The sequence below is a fragment of the Beta vulgaris genome, chromosome 4 (assembly GCF_026745355.1).
Source record: "Beta vulgaris subsp. vulgaris cultivar EL10 chromosome 4, EL10.2, whole genome shotgun sequence".
Classification (NCBI taxonomy): Eukaryota; Viridiplantae; Streptophyta; class Magnoliopsida; order Caryophyllales; family Amaranthaceae; genus Beta; species Beta vulgaris.
In genome coordinates, this window is record NC_079205.1 from 2463174 (window position 1) to 2484474 (window position 21301).

Sequence of the window (21301 nt, forward strand, 5' to 3'; positions counted from 1 at the left end):
TAATAGACCCGAAGAAAGGATTGACCACTTGATAATATTTACTCACTCATTTGGAGAGCTTTGAAAAGCATACGGGCAATAAATAAAATCCAATTAATGTACAACCTCACCTATGAAAACTTGTTCCTGCAAAGCTAAAAGTGTTATTGTCTTTTTGATCTATATGAGCTACGAAGGCAGTACAAAGAAGAGGAGAGGGGATTCGAACTTGTGACCTATCATTTACAGCGCCTCAATCTTAACCACTAGATCAAGACATCCTTGGTAAAAAGTATTATTGTATTATTCAAGACTTTGAAGGTTACAATATACAATCATTGGATTAAGAGTTAAGACCAAAGATGCAGAAACTAGGATAATCATGTATGTTAGCAAAGGTGATGAATAATTGGGGCCTGGTCCTGATGAAAGACTTATACAGGAAACACAATCAACAAATTTGAGCCCTAATGAACAAAAAGTTTTGATAATTATGTCTGTTAGCAAAGAAATACTATATGTTAAATTATCAGCCCCTAATCACAGTTCCCCGATAATAAGGGGCGTTTAGATGAGAGGTTATCCAAAATTTCCAAAGTTTAATTTGGTGTGTAGTTCTGCATAATAACACTTGTTTATGCACTAGCAAAATCAAAATGTTCCAGATTAAGTCAATTAATTGTCTAAACTTTTGAAATTTCTGAGAAGCTCTGGGATATCATAGCCCAACATCTCATCAACAGCTTGGATCATTTTTGGTTTCAACTTCTCAAATTTGTCTATATTATAACCCTTAAGGACTTCCTTAAAGTGCTCCACATTTGGGAAATCTCCTGCTGGCAAATGGTACTCCCTTTGGACCTAAGTACAAGAAGAAAGATGTATAATTTCAATTAAAAGATGAATTATGCTTCAGCTTTGTTAAGAAATTATACAAAACTAGAAGTAGAGGGTTAGCTAGGAACCTTTCTAAATTCAATCTCCAAGTTGTCAATAAGAGTCTCTTGCGCCTTGGCTTTGCCTATCAAAAGAGGCATCTCCTTCTTCAAATGGCTTATGATAAGGGCATGGATCTTTGCTGCCCTAGCACGCTTCACAAATTCGTTAACCTGGGATCGAACAACATGAGATTTTTTATTCGTTTGCATAAATTATAGGCTAAATACTTTATTCATTCTTTAAATTTTCAACACTTAAATTTTTATGCTTGGCAACCCAAAACTTTGACCATTAATATCTTTAATTATTTAATAGTAGTATACTTACAAAAAAAGGTTAATATTTTGAGAATATACGTCAAGTTAATAACATTTTACACAACATTTAGAAATTAGATAAAAGATATGGTCAAAGCCGGGTACATGAATACTGCAAAAATCTAAGCGTTGTTTTTAAGAACACAAGATGACAGGAAGTGTAATTTAACCAACTTATTTGCTAGGAAGTTCCATCCCAAATGAAAGTTTACAATAAGATCTAGCAAACAATTTGTAACTCGAATTACCAATTTCATCAATTGCATTCATCGTCCTTACTTCATAATCCTAGTCAAATGAAATCAGCAAACTTACTCTTCGATTACAAGCATTTTTGGGAATATCCTTCAGATCAGCAAGAAGATCACTCTGTTCCTTTAAGAAAAGGTCCTGCCCCATTGGACCAGCAGCTGCTTCATTTAAAGGCCCATCATTAAAAGACCTGCACAAATTAAGGAACTACGTATCTTCATGACGAGCATTATGGCTCATAAATATGCTTGAAGCTGGAAGAAATTCAAGCAGAGCACTCGTCGTTTATAACCACTTCATATTGACATCTATTCCCAAATTCAGCTTAACTAGACAAAGCTTACCCAATATAGACACGAGTAACCTCAGGAGTATTCAGAACCTTCCCCAGTGACCACATCAAGGCTCCATATATCCTCATTAACTGCCATATACAGACCGAATTAGCTAGATTACAGTCCAAAAAAAATACTTATAAATTTGAACTTGCCATTCACCTGCTGAGTTTCTACTTGATCTGCCTTGTTCAAAACAACACGTATCTTGTCATCATGACCTTTTAGAGATGAGATCACACGTTTGAATTCATCACTGATATCGAGCTTGTGGGGATCAAAAAGAAGCAAAATGAGGTCAGACTTGGCAGCAAACCAAGAGGTGACACCAGTGAAGTCATAACTTCTTTCTATCCGTTGCTTCTCCCCAGACAATACCCCAGGGGTATCAACGAGAGTCATATGCTCCAAAAGCTTCAAGATATTAAAAAAAAGGTTCAATTCCTGCAACTGTATAATGAAGATTTATTTGTTGAGGTATATTGCCATATTGCTGGTAACTCACTGGGTGTGGCATCTGAGAACACTCAAATTTTGACAGAAAGGCAGACCCAAAGACTGTAAGACCTTTGTATGGCATGTCTTCTTGGACAGTAATTGTGTTTCCTGGTATACGTCTCTCATCAGGACCAGACTGCAGAAAATCATACCGGATTAACCAAAGAAAAAAAGGCATATATCAGCAATTATTCAACAAAGTCAGAATAGGAGGAAGTTAAACCTTTGAGAAGTACAAGAAGATAAATTAACATTAATCCTTTTTCTGGTTACCATAATGACAATAAATTTATCTGTAGTTGGCTCTGGCCCGACATGAGCTCCTGCAAATAGCCAGTAAAGGGCTCGATGAAAAAAGCTTCCACGGCTACACCATTGAAGCAAATGAAAAGAGAAAAGGGAGCATATAACTACCAGGATAACCACTTTCCAGTAAGTGCTTGATGAAGGTAGTTTTCCCAGTGGAATACTGTCCCAAAAGCATGACCATAGGCTTTGCATCAAAATCGCTATTTGTCTGCCATAGACAAAGGCAAAGATAACTATGGATTAGCCGTGAACGATAAGACTTGTATAAGTTTTGTAGGATAATAATCAGGGAATCGACAGGAATGATGCCCTTACTAATAAAGGTGATGCAAAATCATGATATTGATAAGTTAGCTCCAATGGCTTCAGTTTCTGTTCATACAACCTCTTCAGACCATCAAAAATAGATCGCATGGAGGACGATTGTTCCTTAAAAGTTTATCCAGAAAAGATGATCAGTAAAGTTGGTTTATAATTAATAATCTAAGCCTCAACACTTGTGCGCGACAACAGATAATAAAAGCATTAGTTGAAAATCAGTAAAACAAGTTTGATTCAATGGCTATAAAAGCACAACTATCAGAATATAAAAACATAGGCAAGAAGTTCTGAGCAATGAAAAGGATTATTCCAGCTACCAAAGGATCCAGGTAACGACAAAACTGCCCAATAAAACAGGGAAGTCCTCAGAACATTGCAAAACCAGCAGGCATATATATAGATACAAGAACATCAGAATATTATAGACTTACAGTAGCCAGTCTATTGTTCATCCTGCAAACGGGGAGGAAGAAATTTCCTACTGAGGAATAATCAATTGTTTAGGACAGCAAAGAGTGTTTCACCTTTTCATCCCACCTGTGTTCTATCTAAAACGCATGCCCTTCTGACAATCACACATCGAGCATTATTTCCATATAGTTCTAGTTCAAACATAAGATTCACATATCCAGTCCAATATAAGAAACTCTACAGAAGTTATGTGAAAATTCAAAAATGATTGAGTTAGCTGCTTCCCAATGCCATCCAAGATAGTCCTTGGAAATGATAAACAATATGGATTCCATTTTACCATAGATCATGTGGACATACCTGACATGCAAGATTGGACTACAGAGCACAGATTTGTCATTTCATATCCTCCTAGTTCCTAACCTTCATTAGCCAGCAAGTTTCGCAACGGTCTGAATCAGTGATTTATCACTTCTATCACAGCTCAGTCACAATCAATAGCTTAGTGTCACAAATCTGTACGCATAGCTAGATTCGGAAAAAATTTCTTCATTCGCTTGGTCCATGCCTTTTATGATACAATCGGACAATCCCAAAAGTCCAACTAAAGGATCTGACCTGATCCCCTTGAAGAGATATATTTCGCAGCACAAAAAATATTCATTGCAATTAACATCATTTGGTAAAACAGCTTCACAGTATTCTTATGAAGACACTTTAAGCAATGTCTTGTAAATTGTCTCTATTCTCACGTAAAGCAGAAAGCCACAACCTTTGAATGTTGAATCTTCTGTTTAGACACGAGTTTCCAGTGTATCAGTTGGCTCTCCATCTTATGAAGTCATTCCATTCTTCCATAAGGACAAACCTTTCATCTAGTCAACATTTTCTGTTGGCCTTAAGGCTTTCTCCAATACTGTTTCTACTTCCTCTAACCTATTCGTAGCTGCATAAGCAGCCATCAACCTTCAATTACTCATTCGACCTATTAGTAGCACCTACATTAATTAGGATTTTATATGTAGTCCTTCAAAACCATGGCTAGCATCCCATCATCAATCAGACGATCCCCCACACCCATAATGTTTTTGAGGATTCACCTAACAACCCTTGGGTAGCAGCGGGGAAATTTTGGTTTAGATGCACATTAAAAGGTTTCTGCATTATTTATTTCTTAACATACAAAGATATAAACCACATCTACTACTTAGCAATTGATTAGATTCCGCACCACAATAGTATATTCTATCACTAGAACTACCTATAACCAAAAGACTTGATATATGAGGTCCTTTACTCAAGCAATAAACCCATCCAGCCAAGTACCCCACATCTGGAGTAGCAATGAACCCATGCAACCAAGTACCCCACATCTAGAGTACTTTTCATAGACCAAGCTTATTAATACCTACTATTCCTTCCATCCCAAATATTTTTTTGCATGTTCGGAACTTGTGAGAGTTCTTGGCAAAAGCGAAAATGAAACCTTTTTTTATGACAAGGTGTGGTAGTATACAACACTTGCTATATGTGTTGTACAAAAATCATATTAACCAAAACTCTTTGAAATTGGTTCCTAGCATTGCATCTACTTATCACCCAAACATGAACTTTGAAGAATATATTGTTATCATGTTATGCAACCAAGCAATTCCATGTTATGTGGCAATACTGGAGCTACAATCACGCGTAGGCGAAATAATTAAATAAAACCACCTCTTTCAACAATTCATACGATCCTTTTGCTTATTCAACAATAGCTATCCATCACCAAAATACTTTTTTCAGTTAAAAAAAAGTACTCTTGATCCTCCACTCCCAAATTCAGCTTCAACAAGTCTTAATAATATGAATTTGAATCCATTTCGAGATTGTAGCCATGTTTATATTACTATCATTCTCTCACTCCAACAATCTCCTCCTTCCAAACATTGCTTTATCTCATCTCGGCCTATAATCTTCCTCAAAATCCACAATTTAGCCAATTTTTTCAGCTACTTATTCTACTTATCTCAAGCACAATTCATACCTCTACCTTACGCATAGTAAATCAACGAAATTCCTCGCTCAAATTACAATCTATATAAATCACATCATTCCTCAATTATAACTCAAAACAAACAAAATTTGACTCACAGTATACAAATCAACATAAAACAGAAAGGCATAGAATTGACAACGATTAAATTGAGAAGAAACCCTAGAAAAAGATGAAAAGCAATCTCGATGGAAAATTGAGGAGAGAGAAAATGGAGAGGAGTACCTCGTCGGAAATGTTGGAGAGAGAGTGGAAGTCATTGAAGCGTAGATGATAGTGCTGATTGTGATAGAAAGTAGAAGGAGGAGAGAGAAAGTAGAAGCTTCGAGGTTGAGATAGAAGCTTCAATGGCGACCTTCGAAGAATCGTTGATGCCGCCATCTTTGCAAAGCTTCAGAATTTGGACAAAGACAGAAAAGAAAGGAAATTGTTCTTTTTACATTTGAACAATTGTTACATCATTAAAATATCAAAGTTTAAATGGTCCACACACTACTAGTATAGTGCGCACATATACATGAATAACAAGTCAAATACTCAAATGTATATAGATAACATGTACATGAATAGCAAGTCAAATGAACACATGTACATTTTTATTGGTACATATTCATTGGTATTGGTGTTCATATACATAATCTAGTGTTTGATGTTTATCTTGCGTATGGTTCTCTTTATGCGTACATGTGTATGTACTAATTTGGGGTAAAATATTGTTGGAATGATACATCAGACGTGAGATCATATTATGTCGTATTATAGAGCGCTTTTTTTTAAGATAAGGAGAAGACGTTCTATCCGGACCAAAACCTTGCTCGGGTCAACCCGACCCAAGTTTACAGACAAGGCATTTATCATAGGAGAACGTATTGTGTCGGACTCGTCCGACCATAATCTTGGTCGGACGACTTTCAGGTGGTTCCAATTTTTTTTCAGGTAGTCTTCATTTTTTTTTCAGGTGGTTCCAATTTTTTTTCAGGTAGTCTTCATTTTGTTTTCAGTTAGTCTTCTTTGTTTTTCAGTGGGTTTTTGTGCTTCAGTTAGACTTACTGGGGTTTCAGTTGGTCTTTATTCTTTTTCAGGTAGTCTATCTATTTTTCTTCAGGTAGTCTTCATTTTGTTTCAGTTAGTCCATTATTTCTTTCAGTTGGCCCATTATTTCTTTCTGTTGGTCCAACTGAAAGAAAAGAAAGTCTAACTGAAAGAAAAGAAAGTCTAACTGAAAGAAAAGAAAGTCTAACTGAAAGAGAAGAAAGTCCAACTGAAAGAAAAGAAAGTCTAACTGAAAGAAAACAAAGTCTAACTGAAAGAAAAAAAAAGTCTAACTGAAAGAAACAAAGTCCAACTGAAAAGAAACAAAACACTAACCTCTACTTTCCTCACTTCCACTTTCTCTCTCTCCTCCTTCACGCGAGGTGGATGAGCAGGATATTTTTGCATCACTGTAACCGATTCTTGTTCGAAATGATACTTGTACAATTTGTACAATTTTGTACTTCACTGTAACAAATGTCTATAATGATTTGTGAATTTGTAAAAGATCTAAGCTTTATACTTCGTCTGCTTCTTACTTCTCTCATGTTCTCCTCGCAATTTGTGATTTGTGAAGTATATCTATTTTTGTTGGACTTCTAATTCCATCTCATGTTCTCCTCGCAATTCGTCTGCTTCTTACTTCTCTCATCTTCCAGTTCAGACAATTTTCTCTCCTCTCAATCAATTTTTACCTTTCAGATTCTCAAATTTGAACTTTGATTTCTTTGTTTTTTGTATATAATTTTAATGAATTTTAATGAATTTATGCCAAGAGTAACAACGAGGATGATGTCGTCTCTTTCATCGGAGCTTCCCTCTCCTCCGCTCTTGTTGTCGTGGGTTGTTGTTGTTGTCCGACCGAAAGTTTCGGTCAGACCGTTTGATACAATACTTTCATTTATCATAGAGCACTTAGTCGCTTTCTAAAACCAAATAATGAAAAACTTGTGTTATAAATGAAATTTGGCATTAACAAATTTGGCATTAACAAATTTGGCATTAGCTCATCTTGATTTCTTAACAAACAAACAATCATACAAAGAAAATAGATTAATGTTCAAATTTTTTTGGGTAAGAACATGCACTCAAGTGTATGTAGAGGATGATGCACTCTTTGTTAAACGACGTAATTTTTTATTATTATTTTAGGAGTACATGATTTTAAGAAAAAAATCGTTATTTGTTTCCTTAAAATCTTGCAACTAGTTTTATCTTTTAAAAAATGATTGTTGAGATTCCCTTTTTCAAATTTGAATTTATAACTTATGTTCTTTTTATTATGACATGTGCTTTTATGATTGGAGATTTACATATTCTATAATTTAAAATCGTGAATCTTGAAAAGTTGTTGGAAAAAAATTTGAAGTTCTTTTATATGAATATCATGTAGTCATGCTCTTTGAGGTGCACAATGAGATTATGATGTGCATTCTAATACATAATCCATGCTTTTGGTGGGGGAAGGGGTGTTTGAACCGTTCATCCATAATTCACTCTATAAGGGAGTTTAAATTCTAAATCCATATAATATAATTAAAAAGTTGCATAATCAAAGTTCATATATATTGTATTTTCAACAAATAAAAAGCCTAGAATGATAACTTTGAAATAAGAGTATCATTAAATACAATTTTTACACAATTTCAGTGGTTGAATATGCAATATTTTCTTTTTGACGAAATGATTGGATATACTTCCTCCGTTTCTTTTTACTCGCTACACTTTTCATTATGGGAAATTTCACATTACTTGCTACAATTCTTTTTTGGGCAATAAACTCTCTTTATCTCTCTCCTCCCACATGGGTCCCTTTTCTTTTTACTCTCTACCTCTCTCTTCTCCAAAAATTGCCTAAGAGTCCGTGAAATGAGAAGTGTAGCGAGTAAAAAGAAACGGAGGAAGTACAATAGTATAAAGTTGTGAAATACAGTTAATATCCCCGAAATATAAAAGTTTACACAAGCTTCTACACAAATTTTAATAGAAATTTGCCAAGAGCAAGAAACATATAACATCGAGAATCGTACATTAATACAAATAAACTACAAATGAGGAATTCTACGCCAAGGAACATTTTCGAACTTCTATTTAAACGACTCCTTATTATTCATCTATAGCAGATCTTTCTCTTTCAGAAGAGTAATCATGCCTGCCAAGTGCCAATACACGAAAATTGGATTATTAGTATAATTTTGTGCCTTAAAACTCATATAAAATAGTATTACCTCTGTATATTTTTAGTTGCATCATTTGCTTTTTTTTTACGTTTGTCGAGACATTTTTTTGAACGTTAATGTCTCTTATTGAGTCATCGCATTAAGACGAATTTAACAAGACCCGACTTAACTATGTTTTTTCTTATATAATGATGCGAGATAGTGTAACAAAGTTGATTGATCAATAGCGGCACAAAAGCAAATGTTGCAACTAAAAAAATACGAAAGGAGTACTATTTTAGTGATATAAAATTATAATTCCGACTCCTAGCACTATTTAGAATTTCATGAAAAAATTGAGTTAATGTATATACTTAAATTAAGTGATGACTAGTTCCCCTAAAAAAATTAATTGATGACTAGTTGATAGATAATATCTTTACATCTTTATGTAAAAATCATATCATTTTCTTTATTATACTAATTATGGACAGATAAATAGAAAATCATGAATCTTAATTACCGAAGTTTCCTAGCTAGTTGATAAAACCCTGTTCCTGCCATTGCAAAATTTACACTCGACAAATTCCAATTTCTCTGCAATAAAACACAAAAGCCTAACATTAGATGTTATCCTATTTGATAAAATATTCAACATCATATACTTGCTCCGTTTTTTATTAGATGTTACACTTTTCAAATCACGAACTCCTACGTAATATTTGGAATGGAGAGAGATAGAGAGAATGAAAAACAAAAGGGCTCCATGTGAACATGTGATAGGAGAGGATAGAGAGAAGTTATTACCAAAAATAAAAGTGTAACATCTAATTTAAAATTTCCGAAAATAGAAAGTGTAACATCTAAAAAAAACGGAGGAAGTATAATTATTGTGATAATATAAGTCTAATATAGATTATTTATTGTAGAATTAGGAATCTCAGATGACTAAGTTTTAAATTAGGTAAAAATCATTATAGTGGTAAAGTCACGTTAGTACTCTTATATAACATGTATTACGAATATGATTATTATTCCTAGTTTGTGTTTTAGTAGAACTTTTGTCTTTAAGTTGTATTTGTATAAATAACTAGAGACTAAGAGTCCTACTCCAAAACAAAATAGGAATAATAATCCTACTCCTAAATCCTAATACATACTCCCTTCGTCGTATAATATAGTACTTACTTTATTTTTGTTGCGTCAAATTTTAAAATCTTTGACCTAATATTCTCATTAATATATATAAAAAAAAACCTATTTGTGTGGAATCTTGTTATATTCGCCATCAATGTCTACTTTCATACTATCAACTTTTTTAATATTTTTTTTATTAATACGAAATTGAATATATTTATATATTAACAGTCAAAATTACATTTTAGAGACTGTTAAGATATATGGAAGGGAAAAGTCTCCCATTATTATTGACCCCAAAAAGAATATTTCTAGTACATCATATAAAACCTAACTTAAATATAACTAGGAAAACATATCCTAAACTAAATATAATACTAATAATATACTTACCTAATATCATAGGGAAACCATACTCGTTTTCTTATTACTCTAGGACTCTACTATAATATACTTACCATAACTCTGACAGAGACCATATAAAAAATAAACAACCACTGTATTATGAAACGGATGGAGTATCATACAAGAGTCGGGAAATAATATTTTAGGAGTTAGGTTATAGTAAGGATTCTTAAACCTTGTATTATAAATACGTCACAATAACACCCAAAAACAACACAATACACAAACTCAAATCCAAAAACCTTTGTGTTATTCTTCCACATACAGTCGGCATCCATGGGTGAAGAACAACAAAAAAAAATTCCACGTAACATCTCCTTTCTTTCTTGGATCCAATAATAATCCAAAGAATGTGAAGACGGGTATGGGTGATCGTAAAGAATTCGAGTGTGTGGCGTATAAGTCTAGGGAAGATCATAGGAAGGAGTTAGAATTAGAGGAAGCTAGGAAAGTTGGTCTTATACCAGCTGAGGTTGATGAAGATGGAAAAGAAATAAATCCTCATATACCAAAGTATATGTCTTGTGCTCCTTGGTATATTGGTTCAAATAAGCCTAGTTTGAAGCATCAAAGGAAGAGGAATTCGGACATGAATTATACGACATCATGGTATAACAGAGGTGAGAAAGGTTTTCAGGCAGAGAAGTATAGGAAAGGTTCTTGTGCAAATTGTGGTGCCATTACTCATGATGTAAAGTCGTGCATTGATAGACCTCGAAAAGTTGGAGCGAAGTGGACAGGAAAACACATTGCACCAGATGAAATAATAGAGGAGTTTGAGATAGATTATGATGGGAAACGTGATAGATGGAATGGTTTTGATCCTGCAAGTTATGCATATGTTGTTCATAGATATGAGGCGAAAGAGGAAGCGAGGAATAAGTACCTTAAGGAACATAAGTTGAAAAAGTTCGAGGATGAGGCTAGTGATGATGATGATGATGATGAGGTAGAGGATGGTTTGAAAGTTGACGAGGCCAAGGTTGATGAGAGCAAGCAAATGGATTTCGCAAAGGTTGAGAAACGTGTACGTACTACTGGTGGAGGGAGCACTGGAACTGTAAGAAATTTGCGTATAAGAGAGGATACAGCCAAATATCTGTTGAATCTTGATGTTGATTCGGCCTACTATGATCCTAAAACTCGGTCTATGCGTGAAGATCCTATGCCAGATGCTGATCCAAATGACAAGTTTTATGCTGGGGATAATCAAAATCGAATTAGTGGTCAAGCTATGGAGTTCAAGCAGATTAATTTGCATACTTTTGAGGCTTATGACAAGGGACAGGATATGCACTTGCAAGCAGCTCCTTCGCAAGCTGAATTGCTGTACAAGAACTTCAAGGTTAATAAAGACAAGTTGAAGTCCCAGGTGAAGGACACTATCATGGAGAAGTATGGCAATGCTGCTGCAGAAGAGGAGATTCCGCGAGAACTTTTATTTGGACAAAGTGAAAAACAAGTTGAATATGATCGTGCAGGTCGGGTAATTAAGGTGCAGGAGACTGTACTTCCCAAGAGTAAATACGAAGATGTACTGTTACTGTATGCCAATAATCACACAAGTGTTTGGGGATCATGGTGGAGTGATTTTCAATGGGGCTACATATGCTGCAAACAGACAATTCGAAACAGCTATTGTACAGGTGCTGCAGGAATTCAGGCTGCAGAAGCATCAGGAGACCTGATGAAAACTAACATTGCTCGCAAACAAAACCCAGCGCGTACTGAGGAGAAAAAGCTGGCTACTTGGGGTGCAGAGGTGCCAGAGGATTTGGTTCTGGATGAAAAGAAACTTGCTGAAGCCTTCAACAAGGAGAATTCAAGAAAGAAAGAAGACAAGGATGATAGAAAACGGAAATACAACGTTAGCTATGACGACAATGTGACACAGGAAGAGATGGAAGCCTACAGAATGAAGAGGGTACATCATGATGATCCTATTAAAGATTTCCTGTAAGGTTGTATTTATGAATACCTTTCAGATAACACAAGCTTAGAATTAAACTTTTAGTTCTCTATTATCATAATAATATCATATACGATATTGTATCAACTAGGATAATGTACTCAACAATTCTCCAGCTAGTAAAAGTGTAAAATACATAAATCTTATCCTATATTTGAAGACTTCAATGTAGAATTTTCAGCATTTCATCACTATTAACAATGTATGATATTTTGGGGGTCTAATTGTGTGGAAAGCTTTACAAAATATACAAGAGTTTTAGCTAAAGTTCAGTATCTAACACTTTCTCTGAATACTCTTGTCTTGACACTTACACAACTAAGCACACATTATTGCCACAAGCAAATACCATTCCTACTTATACTAGTAAATGATGTTCTGTTTATCTAACAGCTTTCATATATTCACTCATTGTCGAAGTCATAGGGCTATTCTTGTAGGGGGTGGTAATGGGTGGCTTGACAATTTACCTAGCAACTAATTTCGAGCAGCAATATCTAACATCAAAATTTTAACTAACAAGTCTTACCGGTGTAATAACCATGCCATAACGCGACCAAATAAGTCCAGAGGCTGCTACCACTGTAAACAAAAACATACACCAATCCATATTATCATATCGTATGCAAGAACATCTTTTAAGATAGGTAAGATGAAAGACCTTATCAGACCATCTTTCGCGCACTAACCCATTATACATATTATGCTGTTAAAATTGGATTTTTGGCCTGAGTTAAAAACTAACCAATTTGTTGAGGGTAGGAAATGTTCTCAGGTGGCTTGGAGAAATCTGCAATATTTGCTATGCTAAGTCCCCACTTGAATGTTGGCCCCCAAAAGTGAACTACATTAGTCAAAACAGATACTTCCTTTTAGGATATAGCACTATACATTATGCAAATAAACTGATTTTTAAGGATCAAACCATTTATTAGGCCCGGACATGTCTCGGGTAAGAATAAATTTCATTTATTAATACTTCCTCCGTTTCTTTTTACTCGCTACACTTTCCATTATGGGAAGTTTCATATTACTTGCTACACTTCTTTTTTTTTGGGCAATAAACTCTCTCTATCTCTCTCCTCCCACATGGGTCCCTTTTCTTTTTACTCTCTACCTCTCTCTTCTCCAAAAATTGCCTAGGAGTCCGTGAAATGAGAAGTGTAGCGAGTAAAAAGAAACGGAGGAAGTATAATACTTTATGATAATAACACTAAGTACAATTTAGCCTAGTGGTTAAAACTTTAGTATATGTACTTGAGGTCTCGGGATCAAACCCTATACCATGTAATTTCTTAATTTTTTTTATTGTACATGAATTACATGAACTAAAATTCCTAGGAGAGTGCCACGTGGCACCGTTTCTTATTTTTGCACGCCATTCTAGTACAGTAAAATTGAGCAAATAAATTTACTAGAAATGTACCAATAAGTTTACTATCTTTTTTGGTAGTCTTACAATAGCAATGTACCAATAAGTTTACTGGAAACAACAATACTATATGTTGATTATATGGTATCATGGACTCATGGTATGTGCTCTAAATTATTGATCAGCTGTTTTTCTTTGTCTTTAATGAAATTACTAACTTCAGACTCTTCAATCATTTATACAAACAACCATATTATATCAACATCTTTGCTGCAGAAATATTTCATAGTATAAAGTACTTACTCCTATATACTCAAATTAAGCTTTTACTACAAAGGAAAAGTTGTCTTTTAATCCTTTCTCACATCAGACACAAAAAATTATCAAGGATAAACCAACCTTTGGCCCGTCTGCTCAAAATAAGTCAGACTTCGAATTAACTAGTCTGTCTTATTTTGAGCAGACCGGCAAAAGTTGTTTATTCTTGACGATTTTTCCTAATATAAATGAGTAAAACTAAAGTAAATAAATATGAAAAACCAAAGAAAAGGAGAAATGGGTAAACAAACTGGTTTTTAGACCGGCTGGATGATTCCACAAAGCTTTAAGTTTTGAGGACGCCATTAATTTCTCTCTCCTCTTTTTTTGGAGCACTGTTCCAGAGGTTTTTTTTTTCTTTCTTATTTATTCGAGGATAAATCCAAATTTTGGGTCATTTTGTTTTTATTTGGCAGCCACAATTTAATTATTCTATTGTAGTTCAAAGTTATTTTATGTGAATATATTGACCAATAATACCTATTTGATTATGCCAACTGATATGAGATAGTAACGTATACTAGCTAACTACAATAGTGCATTCTGACTAGATCAATCTTTATCACTATTAGTGTTAGTATATAACTATATACTCCCTCCGTCTTTTATTAGTTTACCTCTTTTTTTGGCACATTTGCCGAGATACTAATTTGAAGCTTAATATCTCTAATTTTTGATAAGCAAAAATTACAAAAAGTTGATATTTGGATAATACACATTGAGACGAATCCAACAAGATCTAACATGACTATATTTTTCCTTAAATACAAATTACAAAAGATAGTCAAAGTCATGTATGTGAATAGTGTCAAAAGTCAAAAGGGGTAAACTAATAAAAGACGGAGGAAGGTTTTTATTAATTTACCCGTATTTTTTTTTCGGATGTCAATTATTAGTTTACCTATTTATTTTCTTTCTATTTTTGGAATGAGACCACTAACTTTTTATCACACATACATTCAACCCTAACATAAAATAATAGTACTTTTTCTTTCCAATATATCACACAACATTGTTTTTCCTAAAACTATATATAAAAGAAACGGGTAAACTAATAAAGGCTGGAGAGAGTATTAAGATATCACGTTTTCTTTAAGGTTGATTATGAGATTACTTTTTTAGAATTTTTTTTCTTATTATTATTAGTATTAGCATATTGAGATTCTTAATGATGGTTATTATATTTGATTTTTCATGGTCATCTGATGCAGGGCACTGATCATTGATACTTCATCTTTTTCATTTTAAATGCAATAAAGGAATATTATTTGTGAGATTTAAAATATTGCTTTGTTGTATTTAAAATGAAACGGAGGAAATATATCTGATTAAGTAATACTTAAAAATTTTAAAAATGAATAGGAATGACCCTAATGCCTTTGACTTGTATGTTGTGTGATGTTAAGTGGAGTCGAGTAAGACCTCAATAATGGTTTGTTATAACGGATGTGAGAAAGAACAAATATTGAACAAAGAAAACAATAAAGAACACACAGATTTAACGTGGTTCACCAATGGGCAGAGATTGCTTTTGAGGAATTCCAGATTACAGATGTGTTTTTTAACACTAATGACGACTTAAAACAAAAAAGGTTAAACAATACATTATAAACCGTTTCGGAAAACGCCTCGCATCAAATTGACCACCACCCAATCGAGTCGGGTGCCCAAATTTCCCAAACATCATTGTACCTGGGACTGATCAGGCGACCATCACCCGGTCATAGTTCAGTAACTACATCCGATCCCATCGGGCTCCCTGCATCCAAGCCCCATCTTAGACCTTTGACCTCGCCCAAGTCGTGCGGCACTGTCCGATTTGATCAGGCGAGCGTGCGACAACACCAATTCAACCAGATTCAAGGCATAAATTCCTACATGCTTCACTGTTGATTAGGAAGTGGAGCGTACGTTAACGACTGTGCACCCCTGTCATAATACGACCAAATACATTCCATGTACCTCCTAATATAGCCAAGAGTAAACTTGTGCTAAACTATACAACACAACCTTGTGTTTTATGGTGAACAATCAAGCAATTTTTTTCTTGGATCCTTTTTGCAAGGGGTGAGAATCGAACCTCTGTGGGGTAGAAGGATGGTTTTACAACCACTAGACCAACCTTGATCCTCAAAACGATTTTGCTAACTTGGATTAGAAAACTAATTGTGACCTTAGATTAAAAAAACAATTAAAGATGTTTGAGAAAATCGTTTTAAGTTCATGGACTTGTGAGTATTCTTAGAGAGAGAATTCGAGTGTTTATGAGGATTAAACAAATAATATAAATTTGATACTCTAGAGAGATTTTTGAGATCCTTGTATCATTGGAAATTAAGGAGTCATGTGGCTTGGAACATATATATGGATGCATTTACGTTCATTTCGAGGAAATTTTAGGTCTCATGAGAAATGAACAAATGCGGTGTTTGGAGGCTTTCTGAGGCAACACAAATGGTGTCAAGCACCCGTGCAGCGTTACAATTCATGTCGGCCTTCCTAGGAATGTTTCGGGAGAAAATATGACTAAGCTGGAAAAGTCCAAAAATGTCCCAAAAAAGCCAAAATTGAAGGTTAATACACGCTTTCGGACTTTCTCGGAGCCTGAGCTCCAAATGCCATGGGATGCCTCCTAGAGCCATGGGAGGTCATTGGAAAGGAGTCATGTGGCTTGGAACGAATATATAAATGCATTTACGTTCATTTCGAGACAATTTTGGGTTCCACGAGAAATGAACAAATGAGGTGTTTAAAGGCTTTTCTAGGCAATGCAAATGGTGCCAAGCACACGCGCAACGTTACAAGTCATGTCGGCACTCCTAGGAATGTTTCGGGATTAAATATGACCAGGGCCGGAGAAGTCCAAAAATGTCCCAATAACAGCCAAAATTGAAGGTTATAATACACGCTTTCGGACTTTTTCGGGGCCCGAGCTCCGAACGCCATGGGATGCGTCCTAGGGCCATGGGAGGTCATTGGAAAGGAGTCATGTGGTTTTGAATGAATATATAGATGCATTTACGTTCATTTTGAGGCAATTTTAGGTTTCATGAGAAATGAACAAATGAGGCGTTTAAAGGCTTTTCGAGGCAATGCAAATGGTGTCAAGCACACGCGCACCCATTACAAGTCACGTCAGCACCCCTTGGGAATGTTTCAGGATAAAATATGATCACGCCCGGACAAGTCCAAAAATGTCGCAAAAACAACCAATATTGAAGGTTATAATAAATGCTTTCGGACTTTCCCGGGGCCCGAGCTCTGAACGCCATGGGATGCGTCCTAGGGCCACGGGAGGTCATTGGAAAGGAGTCATGTGGCTTGGAACGAATATATAGATGCATTTAAGTTCATTTCGGCAATTTTGGGTTTCACGAGAAATGATCAAATGGGGGTGTTTAGAGGCTTTTCGAGGCAATGCAAATGGTGTCAAGCACACGCGCATCCGTTACAAACCACGTCAGTCCTCCTAGGAATGTTTCGGGATAAAATATGATCAGCCCGAAGAATTCCAAAGATGTCGCAAAAACAACCAAAATTGAAGGTTATAATACACGCTTTCGGACTTTCCTGAAGCCCGAGCTCCGAACGCCACAGGATGCCTTCTACGGCCATGGTAGGTCATTGAAAAGGAGTTATGTGGCTTGGAACGAATATATAGATGCATTTACGTTCATTTCGAGACAATTTTGGGTTTTACGAGAAATGAACAAATGGAGTGTTTAGAAGCTTTTCAAGGCAATGCAAATGGTGCCAAGTACACACGCAACGTTACAAGTCATGTCGGCACTCCTAAGAATGTTTCGGGATAAAATATGACCATGCCCGGAGAAGTCCAAAAATGTCGCAAAAACAGCCAAAATTGAAAGTTATAATACACGCTTTCGGACTTTTCCGGGGCCCGAGCTCCGAACACCACGGGATGCCTCCTAGGGACGTGGGATGTCATTGAAAATGAGTCATTGAAAATGGGGATATGTATGCTGCAAAGAGACAATTCGAAACAGCTATTGTACAGGCGCTGCAGGAATTCAGGCTGCAGAAGCATCAGGAGACCAGATGAAAACTAACATTGCTTGCAAACAAAACCCAGCGCGTACTGAGGAGAAAAAGCTGGCTACTTGGGGTGCAGAGGTGCCAGAGGATTTGGTTCTGGATGAAAAGAAACTTGCTGAATCCCTCAACAAGGAGAATTCAAGGAAGAAAGAAGAGAAGGATGACAGAAAACGGAAATACAACGTTAGTTATGATGACAATGTGACACAGGAAGAGATGGAAGCCTACAGAATGAAGAGGGTACATCATGATGATCCTATGAAAGATTTCCTGTAATGTTGTATTTATGAATAACTTTCAGATAACACAAGCTTAGAATTAAACTTTTAGTTTTCTATTATCCCAATAATATCATATACGATATTCTGTTGTCTTCTGTAAATGATTTTCGTGTTATTATACTCTATACCTCTATGTTTATACAATTTATAAGCTTCTGACTAACAATATTTAGTAAGGATAGATTTAATTGTTGTGTAGATTACAAATCTAAACTTCTTCATAAGACTTCAAATATTATTATTTCTTTCACTTTACCAAAATACATTGCAAGATATAAACCTCACCAACTATCATTAAAACAATCAAGTTATGATCATTGTTTCATAGTGATGATAAAACATTTATCATCATTGCTTTATAGTAGTAATTAGACCAAGTTATCAGTTTATAATGAAACCAAAGAGATATCTTAAGATCTTGGAGGTTAAATATATTTGTTTCATACATGAAATTCTTTAGCCAAAATTTGCATGATTTTCCTTACAAAATGACTCTTTAAAGTTCTCTGTATAACACTCTGAAGATCATGCTACTGATACTTTGAGTGCTTCTAATATCTTGTCATCAATCTCGAACTTCATATCTTTCTTGTCTCTTCCAATCTTTACATACTCCTCATACCGCTCCTTTAGATCTTCAGGAAGATATGTAGCACTCTTCCATCCTAGGATCTCCTTAGCTGCCCTTGGCTCCGCGTAGAAGTGCTATACATAGAAGTAAAATTAGCAGTGCTTAACAGAAGTATATAAATATGAGCACCGACTCTTAAGAAGGGTGAGTAGCATCGATTCGATATATATATATTTTTTGGTTAGTCATTACCATGTTGCGGAAAGGAAATGCCTTCTTGGCATCAACTCCGACTGCTTTTGGATCATAATGTACAATTTTGACAGAGCGACCAGTAGCTTGAGCACAGAGTTTGGCCATTCCATCGAGGGTCACTGCTCGATCACTTACACAGTTGAATATGTTTCCGCTTGCTGCAGATGGATTTTCGACTGCTAGAGTAAGCATCGAGGATAAGTCCTTTACATGACTGATGTTAGTCAGCTGCATTCCTGAGCCGGGGATTGGAATTGGCCTGTCTCGGACAATCCCTGCCATCAGGCACGAATAAAAGAGTAAAGCAATAATTAGTCTTTCAATAATAACTACATATCTACCAGTTCAGACTTCAGACTTCAGACTGGTTATAAGTTATAAAGATTAGTCTTAATAAGTTGCATACGATCAAAAAACCATTCTTCACAATCCTTGTTGTTTCCTGATCCAATCATATATTGTGGCCGAAAGACTGCCCAGCTACCGAAAATTTTAGCAATGTACTCTTCCACTGGAACGTGCGAGGCATCAGCTTTGACAGCATCCTAACATATAAAGATCAGAACATGTTCTTAGATTTTAACAAAAATTAGGAATCTTTGTTATATGCAATATAACTGTGTATTATGAGCTAGGAATGCATAGACTTACCCCTTCAACATGAGGAGGCTCATCTGTACTCTTATATATTCCAGCACTGCTGATAAACAAAAATTGTTCCACTCCAGAGCTCTTTGCCCAATCTACCACAGGGCTATATGTCATAGCTGATTTTAATTAGTACATATTTTTTGTAATGTTTAGTGAATACTGAGCATAAACCAAGTTTAAAACTTTGACCTCAAGCGTTGCAATTAATATAAAACGGCGAAATCTAATGGAGCAAATCCTATGTATACCTCACAGCTTCAAGGTCCTTGCCATTATTATCTAGCACCACATCAAATGTTTCTCCTCCTACTACTTTCCCAATATCTGCTGGATTTCCCCACACTGTCTTTCCTCCTGCACTTGTAATTTCCTAAACCAACAAACCAAATTTCACAATCACAATCAATTTCTTCATAAGATGAACTCATTTCCAGCAAAGGTTTACTCTATAATTAAATGTAGCATTTTCAAGTTATCAATTAGTATTAACTAGAAATGTTACATTTAGTTGTACGTAGGGTGCGCCTAACATGGACCACGTACAACTAAATGTACCACATTATCGCAATGATCATCCTACACTCAAAATATAATTTTACACCCTCTCACATTCTCCGCGTCATCATGTTAATTCCACACATACACGAGGCGGAGAATGTTAGAGGGTGTAAAATTTAATCTCAGGTGTAGGCTAAAAATTTAACCACACCATATATATGAAACTGAATGTAACCCGGGTTAAAGTAACTCGATAAAGAAATGATCAAGTGAATGAAACTTAACAGAAAAACGGTTGAAAGGGGTTTTTTTCATTTTGTCAGAGCTTTCATCTCCAACTGTCATAACTGTAACTTGATGTCCAGAACCCAGAAGCTCTTTGGCAAAGTAGAACCCAATAACAGCATGTCCACCACTATTAGTATTAACAATCAACACCTTTTTCTTCTCTGAAGAAACACTGCCATTGATGCTGAAGCTGCTGTTACTGGCAGCATTGCTGCTGTTTCTGAAAACCAGAGGGAAAGCAGAGCGATTCGACGAATGTAAGGGAGAGATAAAAGAGGAGTTGGATGAGGAAAAACAAGAAGAGGACAGTGAAAATGGTGAGAGTGTAAGGGAAGGATTATTGACATTGATAAAAGATTGTTGAAGAGAAGATGAAGAGATGAGAGAGTTAGATGAAAGAGCAGCAACAAAAGTAGTTGCCATTTTTTGTTGTCTGTGTTTTTTTTAGCCAAGTTTCTGGTGCTTGTGATCTTGTGATAGCTAGCACAACAACTTTTATTTTAAGTTGTAATGAATTGGTTTGAAATTGAAGATGGGAGGACCATCTTAATTCTTTTAAGATCAAAATTTTTTGAGGGTATTTATGTGGTAGGAAATGGGATGAATAAGGGCCCTACTTATCTTAGTTTCTATTCAAGTTTGGGCCAACAATCATTTCGTTATCTTTACTCCTCTTAGGTCTCACTTGATAGAAGTTTTGGCTTAATAGGGTCATTTTGTGTATCATATATTATTAATAGAACTTTAGAAAACCATGTAGAATAATAATGTTGGCCATTATGAAGTTTACTTTCGCCCACTATCAATGGTTATTAAGCTACAAGCCTAGAAAGGTAGTACAATGCTGAAGCTATGATATATAACACACGACACATGCATGTGAGTATTCCATATTGATAAAAAAAAAGAA

General features: G+C 35.4%; 4 protein-coding genes across 5 annotated transcripts; 1 reads left to right on the top strand and 3 right to left on the bottom strand.

The window, feature by feature from the left end:
• Window positions 1–261: 261 nt before the first annotated feature.
• Window positions 262–5853, bottom strand: LOC104891744 (EH domain-containing protein 1). 2 transcript variants are annotated; one of them, XM_010677492.4, is made up of 10 exons: window positions 5625–5853; window positions 2945–3058; window positions 2735–2837; window positions 2594–2643; window positions 2328–2456; window positions 1985–2236; window positions 1832–1911; window positions 1551–1677; window positions 945–1088; window positions 262–840 (listed from the first exon to the last, which is right to left on the bottom strand). In XM_010677492.4, the coding sequence occupies exons 1-10, from the start codon at window positions 5778–5780 to the stop codon at window positions 655–657; spliced, it is 1341 nt and encodes a 446-aa protein (XP_010675794.1). In that variant the 5' UTR covers window positions 5781–5853; the 3' UTR covers window positions 262–654. The 2 variants fall into 2 exon arrangements, with proteins under 2 accessions (XP_010675794.1, XP_048498485.1); XM_048642528.2 differs by lacking the exon at window positions 5625–5853 and adding an exon at window positions 3382–5596.
• Window positions 5854–8317: 2464 nt separating this feature from the next.
• LOC104891743 (mitochondrial pyruvate carrier 4) lies at window positions 8318–14261 on the bottom strand. The gene is made up of 5 exons (XM_010677490.4): window positions 14043–14261; window positions 12847–12945; window positions 12631–12683; window positions 9114–9187; window positions 8318–8583 (listed from the first exon to the last, which is right to left on the bottom strand). The coding sequence occupies exons 1-5, from the start codon at window positions 14095–14097 to the stop codon at window positions 8538–8540; spliced, it is 327 nt and encodes a 108-aa protein (XP_010675792.1). The 5' UTR covers window positions 14098–14261; the 3' UTR covers window positions 8318–8537.
• Window positions 10491–12295, top strand: LOC104891892 (pre-mRNA-splicing factor SLU7-like). Its single transcript, XM_010677678.3, has one exon. It carries the CDS (start codon window positions 10497–10499, stop codon window positions 12090–12092), a length of 1596 nt encoding a protein of 531 aa, XP_010675980.1. The 5' UTR covers window positions 10491–10496; the 3' UTR covers window positions 12093–12295.
• A 4273-nt stretch (window positions 14262–18534) lies between the features above and the next one.
• LOC104891742 (chloroplast stem-loop binding protein of 41 kDa a, chloroplastic) lies at window positions 18535–20941 on the bottom strand. Its single transcript, XM_010677489.4, has 6 exons — window positions 20389–20941; window positions 19854–19975; window positions 19606–19708; window positions 19361–19499; window positions 18952–19229; window positions 18535–18833 (listed from the first exon to the last, which is right to left on the bottom strand). The coding sequence occupies exons 1-6, from the start codon at window positions 20812–20814 to the stop codon at window positions 18654–18656; spliced, it is 1248 nt and encodes a 415-aa protein (XP_010675791.1). The 5' UTR covers window positions 20815–20941; the 3' UTR covers window positions 18535–18653.
• Between the last annotated feature and the right edge of the window lie 360 nt (window positions 20942–21301).

Bases quoted from the DNA above. Each gene is read 5' to 3' on its own strand.
- LOC104891744 (XM_010677492.4), bottom strand. From the start codon at position 5,780: ATGGCGGCATCAACGATTCTTCGAAGGTCGCCATTGAAGCTTCTATCT. The intron at 2,838-2,944 runs GTAAGGGCATCA...TGTCTATGGCAG, and splicing joins ATTTTGCATCACCTTTATTA to ACAAATAGCGATTTTGATGC. The intron at 1,678-1,831 runs GTAAGCTTTGTC...TAATTTGTGCAG, and splicing joins GTTACTCGTGTCTATATTGG to GTCTTTTAATGATGGGCCTT.
- LOC104891892 (XM_010677678.3), top strand. From the start codon at position 10,497: ATGGGTGATCGTAAAGAATTCGAGTGTGTGGCGTATAAGTCTAGGGAA.
- LOC104891743 (XM_010677490.4), bottom strand. From the start codon at position 14,097: ATGGCGTCCTCAAAACTTAAAGCTTTGTGGAATCATCCAGCCGGTCTA. The intron at 9,188-12,630 runs GTAAGACTTGTT...GTTTTATTGCAG, and splicing joins ATGGCATGGTTATTACACCG to AGAAATTGGAATTTGTCGAG. The intron at 8,584-9,113 runs GTAATTAAGATT...GGCACTTGGCAG, and splicing joins CAACTAGCTAGGAAACTTCG to GCATGATTACTCTTCTGAAA.
- LOC104891742 (XM_010677489.4), bottom strand. From the start codon at position 20,814: ATGGCAACTACTTTTGTTGCTGCTCTTTCATCTAACTCTCTCATCTCT. The intron at 19,230-19,360 runs GTATGCAACTTA...GCCTGATGGCAG, and splicing joins TGAAGAATGGTTTTTTGATC to GGATTGTCCGAGACAGGCCA. The intron at 18,834-18,951 runs GTAATGACTAAC...TTCTATGTATAG, and splicing joins CATTTCCTTTCCGCAACATG to CACTTCTACGCGGAGCCAAG.